This window comes from Primulina tabacum, chromosome 16 (genome assembly GCF_025594145.1).
Source record: "Primulina tabacum isolate GXHZ01 chromosome 16, ASM2559414v2, whole genome shotgun sequence".
Taxonomy (NCBI): domain Eukaryota; kingdom Viridiplantae; phylum Streptophyta; class Magnoliopsida; order Lamiales; family Gesneriaceae; genus Primulina; species Primulina tabacum.
In genome coordinates, this window is record NC_134565.1 from 4,341,818 (window position 1) to 4,352,384 (window position 10,567).

Below are 10,567 nucleotides of genomic sequence, written 5' to 3' on the forward strand. Positions count from 1 at the left end.
CATTCATCTAATATATTTTAACATAAAAAACATTTAAAATTCATCTACTTCAAAATATTTTTTAATTAATATGTACATCATGTTTTGAGTATATTTTGACAATAAGACGCGCATAAATTTTTTACTACCATATTCCAAAATTTAGTAAGTTAGAAACATTTGAACTAAGAATGCAATAGTTAAATTAAATTTTGAGAAATCAAAATTTCAAAACCGACCAACGACAACTTAGGGAAAATTTAGTTGGGAATTTGGGCCGCAGAAGGGAGAACACGATTATCTCATCATAAAATAAAGAAAAAAAACAATTTCCATAATTTTTTCTTGACTTTTCCATGTTTACATTTTTTTCTCAATATATTTTTGAACAAGTTTTTTGTGAGACGATTTAATAAATCTTTTCTTAGAGACAGTTCAATCCTACTCATGTTTATAATAAAAGTAGTATTTTTGACATGAAAAATAATTTTTTCTATAAAAAACCAAATATGAGATCAATATCACGAAATTAATTCGTGAAATCGTCTCATGTGAGTTTTTGTGTATATTCTTTATATTCCACACATTCAAATTAGTTATTGTAATAATAAAATTTTCTTTTGTGAATACATGAAAGTTAAATTCAAGAAAAGGTTGTTGGCATTTCAATGGATTCGTAGAATCACACCACTCAGTCAAAGGAAATTTTTTCAATGAATCCAACAAAACATCATAACGCATTAACTGCAAATCAACCAAAACGAAGACCAAATCTCCGTCTGCCTCTTTCCATTTAACTTTTTTTTTTTTGGTAATATATAAGAATTTTATGATGGAGTATTTATCGCTCTCTCTCTCTCTCTCTTGTATAACTTGTGTCACACTGCATAGACTTCACCTCATCTCTCTCCGATTGCCTTCAATACACTCGGTTTCAATTTATAGAGTTTGAATTGGTTTTCAAGGACCGTTAAAAAAATGATCTTTTAATTCTTTGCCAGAAACCCATTTGACTGGTTGAATGCATTTCCCCCTTTGGCTTTGATTCTCTCCTGTTTGTTGAAAAAGTGATAAAAGGCGCAGGCCGCTGAGGCAGGGAGGAAAATAGCGTAATCTTTGTGGGTTTTTTTTTTGGTGGTGATGGATTTTTACCAGATTGAAAAGTCTGCTTCTTGCCAAGATTCTTTGAGGGCCATTGAGTCTGATATTCAGCATGCCAATATGTTGTGGGTTCTCTCTCTCTTGCTGTTCATTAGTTTGCTTTTCTTAAGGTTCATTCTGAAACGTTTGGATTCTTTAAGGTTGCGTGGTTTCGTGGTGGAATCGAATTACCAAGTGGGGAATCTTTAATCTGAAAAGAACTTGTGTGGTTACTGTTTGTTTCGTTTGTAGAGAAGGGGATTGATTATGGTGTATAGTTTTTAAATTTTGCCTGTGATTCTGGTGTGTTTTGATTTGCTTGTGGTGAATGGTGAAGCCTAGAATAGAGAACCTTTAGCTGCTTACAATAAACACAACAAGAATTGTGTTTGTTTAGTTCTATGATTGCTACAATCAGCGTTGAAAATTTGTACTTTAGCCGACATAGCTTTGATTATGTGACATATGGACTTCCTTCATGGTGTTGTTCTATTATTCGTGCGGGTTTGTTTCTGTGTATAATTGGTGAAAATAATTGTTGATGTCAAGAACAATTACTTCTTTTAGCATCAAAAGGTGCAGGTAAGTTATTGAACTGAATTCTTTGCCATTAGTTGTTTTATATGTCCTTAGAACGCAATTTACTATTGCTAGAAACTATCTTATGCCGTTGATCTGTTTGTGTATGCCATATCTGTAGTTGTGTTTAAAATGTTTTCGAGGTGTTCAACTTTCTTGATATTTTATTCTCACACAATCTGTCAGAGATGATACATTTTGATATCAACATAATGGCTTTGTTGAGTTTTAGTTTGTCTTTTAGCAGAGCGTAAGAATTCTTAGAAACACATTGTTCTAAATGCCATGGATCATAATATAGCCAAATTGTTGCTCCAGGGCAGCTTCGATTTCGAAAGCTAAAGGCGGTGCATGTCTGAAAATGAAACTGGTCTACAATCAGTTGGCACCTATATTTTTGTTTTTATTGCAATGGTTTGACTGCTCGTGCTCATGCTTATTTCCAAGCTATCTAAATTTTATCCACGTAGTTGTTTATAAGGTCAGTTATTAACAAGATTTTTTACAAGCCATTGCTCATTGTTTTTTTAAAGATCACGGCATAGTCTAAGTTTAGTGTATTTTCTTCTTCAGGTGCACCTCGACTCAAAACAGAAGTTTCCTTCCCATGGAAGAAAAGCGACTATTAGACAGTTCTATGGTATGCAAATTATGTTTTGCTTTCATATGATTCAAAGGGGCATCAATCTATTTATTTTTAATCTTCTTTTCCAAGTCAACTCGTTCACTTGTCATCTCAAAACCGGTTGGGTCATGCTCGATGAATTTTAGATTTCCTTTGTTTTCCTGCGTGGTTCTGAGTTTTTATTGGATTCACCTTTCAAAATTGTGTATGTTTAATTAAAGATGGCGGGAATGTATTTTTTTAAAAGAGTTTCAAGTTCACGCTACCAATCGACAACTCTCCAATTTTGCTATTCGATTGACTAATAAAAGATTGCATACTTTGCAGCTGTGATATTACCTTCTCTGGAACACTTGTACAATACCACATTGGATAAAGATAGTTATCAAGGTGAAGTCCATGGCTTGGACATGATTGCCAAAAAGAAATCCGATAATACTTTTAAGAATTTGGAAGTCGATTTGGAAAGGGAAGATGAGTGTGGAATTTGCCTAGAGCCCTGTACCAAGATTGTCTTACCAGATTGGTGTCATGAAATGTGCATCAACTGCTACCGGGACTGGTATATAAACTATGCACGACCACCCTCGTTCCCTACTCTGATATTAAAAGAAAGCTTAATCTTTTTTCTTCTTTGTACATCTTTACTTTCTTGCAGGAATATGAGATCAGAATCATGCCCCTTTTGCCGCGGTGGCCTCAAGAGAGTGAATTCTGGTGATTTGTGGGTTCTGACTTGCAGCAGAGACGTAGTTGATCAAGAAACGCTCTCAAAAGAAGACGTTTTACGGTTCTATCTCTATATAAACAACTTACCAAAAGACACCCCGGACGCCCTCTTCTTGGTTTATTATGAATACTTAATTTGATCTCTGCTGCTATGTAACAGTGTAGAAGTAAGCTGAAATACCGACCACCACATGTCAATAGTGTCCGGTAGATCTTTCTTTGATTTTCACCTTAATATCAGAATGATGTAAATGTTCGTTGTACAAAAATTTGAGTTTATATAAATATTCATTCTCAACATCCTTCAGATTTCTCACTTGTTCTTTTAAGAAATATCATGTGTTAGGGTGTGATATATATTTTCACGTATTTATACGATTGAGTTGTCGAGCACGGTAGTTTTCGTTATCTCCCATATCTAGGATCTCACTTTAGCGAGCAACTATTTTGCATTCATCTTCGCTCAACAAAACGACTAGTCTTGGTAAGAAGACTAGAACGTCCTTCTCACATGTTCAATTTATACATGCATTTCATTGTCTAATGCTGAATACCGATTCTTCATGTAACGTCCCGATAATTTGAATGTCCACGTGAACCACATGCATTCAAATTATTAAATTTCTTTGGTATTTTATTAAATTGTTTTAAATCTTTAAATGCATGTTTATTTCATTAATTTGTGTTTTAATTCATGATTTATTTAAAGTTCATGCAATCTAGGATTTTACTTAATTATGGATTTAATTATATTTTTTTATGTATTTCATGCATGGTTATTGCATGGTAGGATTTAATTCAGGAAATTTTCATAAGTTCATGCATTAGGGTTCTAGGTGCATTTCGCGCCCGAACGAGGATCCGAGACAGGAGAATTTTCAGGAAAATTATGTTTATTACATGATTAATTTTTATTAATTAAAATAAGGTGTTTTTAAGAGTATTTTCAAAAATAGGATTTTATTGGGTATTTTTACCCGGAAGATTTTATTTTTACGGTACGCGAACTTTTATCGAATCATGAGACTTTTTAATGTTTCGGCTAATATTTTAAGAATCTTTTCAACACAAAATATTTTTCGGGAGTGTGTTAGAATCTAACGAGCCAACTTTTAAACTCAATAGACTTAAATATTATTTTAAACTTTAATTAGCAAGATTAGATCTTTAATCTTTTTAATTAACATAACAATTAAACCTATTTCCACCCCTTAACCTCCCCGTAACCCCCACAGCGGATATGCACAAATTCTTTCAGGATTTCCTCGGTTTTTGACAGCAACCAACTCAAGGGACACGGCCACATCATTAACCATATAATTAGCCCTTAAATATTTCCCTAAACTCCCACTAAATCCAAATACATTTCAGCAGCCGCCCACCTCCACCACTCACAAGCTTCTTCGTGATTCTTGCTGCTGCAAAGTTCGGTGAGGCCAATTTTTCCTTCAAGCTAAGCGTTCATCCCTTCGGCCGTGTCACTCGATCATTGTCCTAGAGTTTTCCACCAAGGCACGCATTTGTATCCTTCTTCATGCATCATACACGATATATATGCTGTCATATACTTGTTTGCTTGTGTAACTCTCGATCCATGCATGGGTGGAAAGGAAAAATCGAAAATCTTTGTGTCTCTTACACTCTTATCTTTGCGACTTATGTTTATTTCTGGTTTCATGAAAGGGGCTGCGGTTCCAGGGCTGGTAAGTGTCTGGTGTAAGGTTCGGAATGTAATCTGAGGATTTAAATCATGAACAATGGTGTAGGATGGGAGATCGGGGGGGGAAGGAAGGATTTGGTCTTGGTAGGAGGTTGGTGGTGAAGTTTCGGGTCCTAGTGGCTAGATGCGTGCAAGGGGCTGAGAGCTTAGTGTGGTTAGGTGGCTTGGGGTCTGGTCTAGGTCCTTGGTAGGCTGGTATGTGGTTGGAACGACGGGGGAGCTTGAGGCGAGAGCTTTTGAGGGATATGTGCATGTGAGGTGGCATAATGAGATAGGACCAAGAGATGAAGTTAGGTTCTGGAAATTGCAGCCGTGGATTAGCAGCTTATTGACATTTGTCTAGGGTCTATTAAGTGTTTATAAGACATGGTGGAAAGTTGGGAAGAATTTGCTTCAGTTTCGAATCGATTCGGGTTAAAACCGGGACCTCGGTCCAAGTTTTAAAACGAATCAGTTAAGTTGTGATTTTGGCTCGAATTTACGTCTAGACATACTTATAAAGGTGATTAGTAAGCTTCGGGTAAATTTTAGGGGTCCAGGGTTGAAACGATAATTTATGGGTTTCCAGGGACAAAATGGTCATTTTGCACACGGGGTGAGAGTTTGGTCCTGGCAGCGCCCTGAGCACAAATTCATGATAATTTAAATGTTCATGCATCATGTTCATGATTTTTACGCAATTAAGATAAATACGGTGCATGCTTGGTTTAAAGGAAAAGTTACGCATATGCATATTTTTATTAAGTGATGAAAATGATGATATTTTTGAAGGATGGAAATTGGTTGTGACTCACGATGTATATGTATACGATGAAATGAGATATGATGAGTTGATGCCCGGGCTCAGTGGGCGGGTAATGCTGTCGCTGATGTCCCCCGCCGCCGGGTACCATGGTTTTATAGATGGATCCATCGAATAGAGCTGATACGATAGAGCTGGTACGAAAGTCACAACTAATAAACTGAATTCAATTAAAAGAAAATGTTTAAGTTTATGATAACACGATGAGTTGTCTTGACACGTATATGATGATATGAGATGACATGATTTTATACGACACGTTTACGTTATCCTTTTAAGTTCATGAAAGATATATTGAGTATGATATTTTTCACTGCTGTGTGCTATGTATATGTACTTGTTATTAACGGTACAGGTGTGTTGAGTCTTTAGACTCACTAGGCGTGTGTGATGCAGGTGAGCTTGTTATTGAGAGGACTGGAGGTGCTGAACACTGAGTAGACAGACCTGGTGAGGTGACACGACCCTAGGACCGCATGTTTTCCGCATTTTGTTTTTATGAGATTTGAGATGATATGAACATTTTTATACGCTGGTTTTGGTACGATGATGATTTTATTCGTTTATGTTTACGTATGATTTTGAATGAGTTTGATTATTTTAAACTGTAATATTTTTACGGTAAGATAATTACGATTATTTTAAATATTATTTCGAAAATGTGAGGTTTAAAAAAAAATCCGTGCTTTTAAAATTAGTAGACATTACAGTTGGTATCAGAGCAAGGGTCCTGTATATGGTTGTGCCACCGCCAGCTTCTATCGCTCAGTCTTCAAGCCTCAAGTCTGTAAGCTTTTATGTTTTGAATGTTTTAAATGATTGACTGTTATCACCTGCATATTTACATGATATATGTTTTACAGTACATGTTTAGCTGTTTTTATGTTTTAGAGATTATATGTTTCATAGTAAAGGTTTATCTGTCGTAATGTTTGAGATTAGATGCTCTAAAAAAAAAAATTTTTTTGCATGCTATGGCATGAAATGAGAAATTATTTAATTTTCTTGCATGCTGGTGTGATGGAATTGGACATGAATAAGAATTTTGCTTTTGGGCATTAGGAAATATTGGAAATGATTTGTCTATATTAATTCTTGGTTTGTAGTACTTATGTTCTACTTGTGGGTCATAAGTTAAACTTGACAATTATGAATGTTTTTGATACTTGTAGATTTTCTAAAAAAATACTGATGGTTCGGGGTTGCTAGTTTAGTTAAATTTTGAGGATTTCATGTTAAGATTAATTATTCGAAGACTACGACGATCTTTGGAAGTATAAAGACGTAGAATTTATTTAGGATGCATGCTCTACCTAGTTAGATTTAAAGATTGAATTGCATGAATTGAGAATTTTAAGAACCTAATTGTAATAATTAATAATTTGAGGACTTAAGTGCAAAACAAAATTCTAAGGGACTATTGTCGAATTTACCAAATTTTGGGATTAAATTTTGAGTTCGAGAATTTAAGGTTTAACGAGGCTAAAATCGAAAATTTTATGGGGACAAAAATGCAAATTTCGAAGAGTTTGTAGGGTCAAAAATATAATTTTTGAGAACTTTAAGGGCCAAATTGCAAATTCCGAAATTTTTGAGGATTAAATTAGGATTTTTGAGGAACACTTGGGTTATATCAGTAACTTTTCGGGATTATGAGAATTGATTTTGAGTTTAATAAGCTTGAAATTATTGAACTTTATGTTACAAGAAACCTATAAAATAGAATTAGGAACGGCGAGAACTTTTGGATAATTATGAGATTTTAGGAATTTAGGAAAAATTGGATAATTTTTGAGAAATTAAGAATTAATGTTGCAATTTTTAAGAAATTTGGGGATTTTTTTGGCAGTAAGTAAGAACCGAATGGTTTAAATGACCGCAATTTTTGATGATTTAGATTTGAAGGGATATTTGGAACCTTGAGATATTTGGGTTATAATGTTATAAGAAATGATAATTAAGGACATTGTAGGATGAATCAATATTGGGCTTGAAAATTTAAGTGTTAGTGAAATTTGATCAGTTAGTTCAGTTATAAGAATAGACATGGAGCTAAAAAAATTTTGGGAACTTAAGTTTGATGTATCATAATTTTTAATCGTGATCTTAAGAGTTAAAATTATACCTTTGTTGGAATTTAATTTTTCTAAAAAATTGGGTATGATCGATGGTTAGATTTCTGATAGACGCATATAAGAATTGAGGTTGACACATTGTTCTATGGAATTTTTGTAAGTCATTAAGAAACTTGAGAATAAGTGAATACGTGTGTTGGAATTATGTTACCTAATACTATTTGGGTTGCGTAAGCTTGAATTTTAGTTTATGAAATAGATGTTCGTACGGAAAATTTTGGGCGATATAAAAACAAAAGGGAATTTGTGGTGTTCAACATAGGTTACTAATGAACGAATATTAAGATTCTCATTGAGTGAGAAATCTAAAATCTTGATATGGGGATTTTAGAATTCTACGAGTTATAAGCGAAGTTGATTTATTAGAATTAGTCTAATGCTACCATGGGATAACTTAGTAAGCTTTATACGCTGGAATTAATTAAGTATTGAGGATACGTAAGTATGCGACATTTGTTCCAAGGAGGAAAGTTCAAGGGTCTTAGGCCTGAACTATATTGTAAATGGGAAGAAAATAGTTTAAGCATGTAACTTATGTTGGAAAGGTTTTAATATTTAGGTGGAAAATCGGTACTGTACATTTTGGGTTTTATGGATTAACGTACTCGAATTTAAGATGTTCAACGATTTTATATTTGGGATGTATTTGTAAATAATTAAGTTAGGTAAGTAGGTGCCGTAAGACAAATATTCGATTCAAGTATTTTATGCTAATATTATTATGAGGGTTGAGATAAAGTTTAACTTTTAAGTGTATTACCAAGGATAGAAGTCGATCAGTAATTTTTGGTGATAAGGTTTCTCAAGTAGAACTGCATTAATGCTAATATAATAGGTTAATGAACATCTTGGGTATAGAATAAGAAAGTGAGACACAATAAATTCGGACTGCTATTTCTAATGTTAGAAATTTTGAGAAAAGTTGAAATTCGAGGTTATAGAAAAATAGAACTAAGTCATTATAAGTTGTTTAAGTTGCGATTCGCAATCAAGGATTCAGTAGGGAATTTAATTAGGATTGAGGAGACGTAAGGACAACTCAACACTTATTTTATCAGAGTAGCGCAGCGGAAATGTAGATTATTGCTCAGGGCTGGTAAGTGTCTGGTGTAAGGTTCGGAATGTAATCTGAGGATTTAAATCATGAACAATGGTGTAGGATGGGAGATCGAGGGGGGGAAGGAAGGATTTGGTCTCGGTAGGAGGTTGGTGGTGAAGTTTCGGGTCCTAGTGGCGAGATGCGTGCATGGGGCTGAGAGCTTAGTGTGGTTTGGTGGCTTGGGGTCTGGTCTAGGTCCTTGGTAGGCTGGTATGTGGCTGGAACGACGGGGGAGCTTGAGGCGAGAGCTTTTGAGGGATATGTGCATGTGAGGTGGCATAATGAGATAGGACCATGAGATGAAGTTAGGTTCTGGAAATTGCAGCCGTGGATTAGCAGCTTATTGACATTTGTCTAGGGTCTATTAAGTGTTTATAAGACATGGTGGAAAGTTGGGAAGAATTTGGTTCAGTTTCGAGTCGATTCGGGTTAAAACCGGGACCTCGGTCCAAGTTTTAAAACAAATCGGTTAAGTTGTGATTTTGGCTCGAATTTACGTCTAGGCATACTTATAAAAATGTTTTGGGACATTTTAAGGTGATTAGTAAGCTTCGGGTAAATTTTAGAGGTCCAGGGTTGAAACGATAATTTATGGGTTTCCAGGGGCAAAATGGTTATTTTGCACACGGGGTGAGAGTTTGGTCCTGGCAGCGCCCTGAGCACAAATTCATGATAATTTAAATGTTCATGCATCATGTTCATGATTTTTACGCAATTAAGATAAATACGGTGCATGCTTGGTTTAAAGGAAAAGTTACGCATATGCATATTTTTATTAAGTGATGAAAATGATGATATTTTTGAAGGATGGAAATCGGTTGTGACTGACGATATATAAGTATACGATGACATGAGATATGATGAGCTGAGGCCCGGGCTCAATGGGCGGGTAATGCTGTCGCTGATGTCCCCCGCCGCCGGGTACCACGGTTTTATAGATGGATCCATCGAATAGAGCTGATACGATAGAGCTGGTACGAAAGTCACAACTAATGAACTGAATTCAATTAAAAGAAAATGTTTAAGTTTATGATAACACGATGAGTTGTCTTGACACGTATATGATGATATGAGATGACATGATTTTATACGACACGTTTACGTTATCCTTTTAAGTTCATGAAAGATATATTGAGTATGATATTTTTCACTGCTGTGTGCTATGTATATGTACTTGTTATTAACGGTACAGGTGTGTTGAGTCTTTAGACTCACTAGGCGTGTGTGATGCAGGTGAGCTTGTTATTGAGAGGACTGGAGGTGCTGAACACTGAGTAGACAGACCTGGTGAGGTGACACGACCCTAGGACCGCATGTTTTCCGCATTTTGTTTTTATGAGATTTGAGATGATATGAACATTTTTATACGCTGGTTTTGGTACGATGATGATTTTATTCGTTTATGTTTACGTATGATTTTGAATGAGTTTGATTATTTTAAACTGTAATATTTTTACGGTAAGATAATTACGATTATTTTAAATATTATTTCGAAAATGTGAGGTTTTAAAAAAAAAATCCGTGCTTTTAAAATTAGTAGACGTTACACTTCAAATTAGAACATAAATCATATCTTCATTTTGGGATTTGTTTGGTTGGTCTCAGCCAGAAATTTCAGCATCATCATAAATCTGAAGTTGAAAGGATTTTTTTTCTCAAGATATTTCTCATATTTGCTTCTGCTTTACACACATCATCAATATTTTACCATTTCATATTCTTAGCTTCATGACTTTCAGAACTACTTGCAAATTATGTT

General features: G+C 34.9%; 1 protein-coding gene across 2 annotated transcripts; it reads left to right on the plus strand.

The window, feature by feature from the left end:
- Positions 1 to 740: 740 nt before the first annotated feature.
- Positions 741 to 3,362, plus strand: LOC142529873 (E3 ubiquitin-protein ligase AIRP2-like). 2 transcript variants are annotated; one of them, XM_075635556.1, is made up of 5 exons: positions 741 to 1,205; positions 2,022 to 2,179; positions 2,272 to 2,338; positions 2,651 to 2,885; positions 2,982 to 3,357. In XM_075635556.1, the coding sequence occupies exons 1-5, from the start codon at positions 1,193 to 1,195 to the stop codon at positions 3,190 to 3,192; spliced, it is 684 nt and encodes a 227-aa protein (XP_075491671.1). In that variant the 5' UTR covers positions 741 to 1,192; the 3' UTR covers positions 3,193 to 3,357. The 2 variants fall into 2 exon arrangements, with proteins under 2 accessions (XP_075491671.1, XP_075491673.1); XM_075635558.1 differs by having other exon boundaries at positions 1,095 to 1,205; positions 2,017 to 2,179; positions 2,982 to 3,362.
- Positions 3,363 to 10,567: the final 7,205 nt, after the last annotated feature.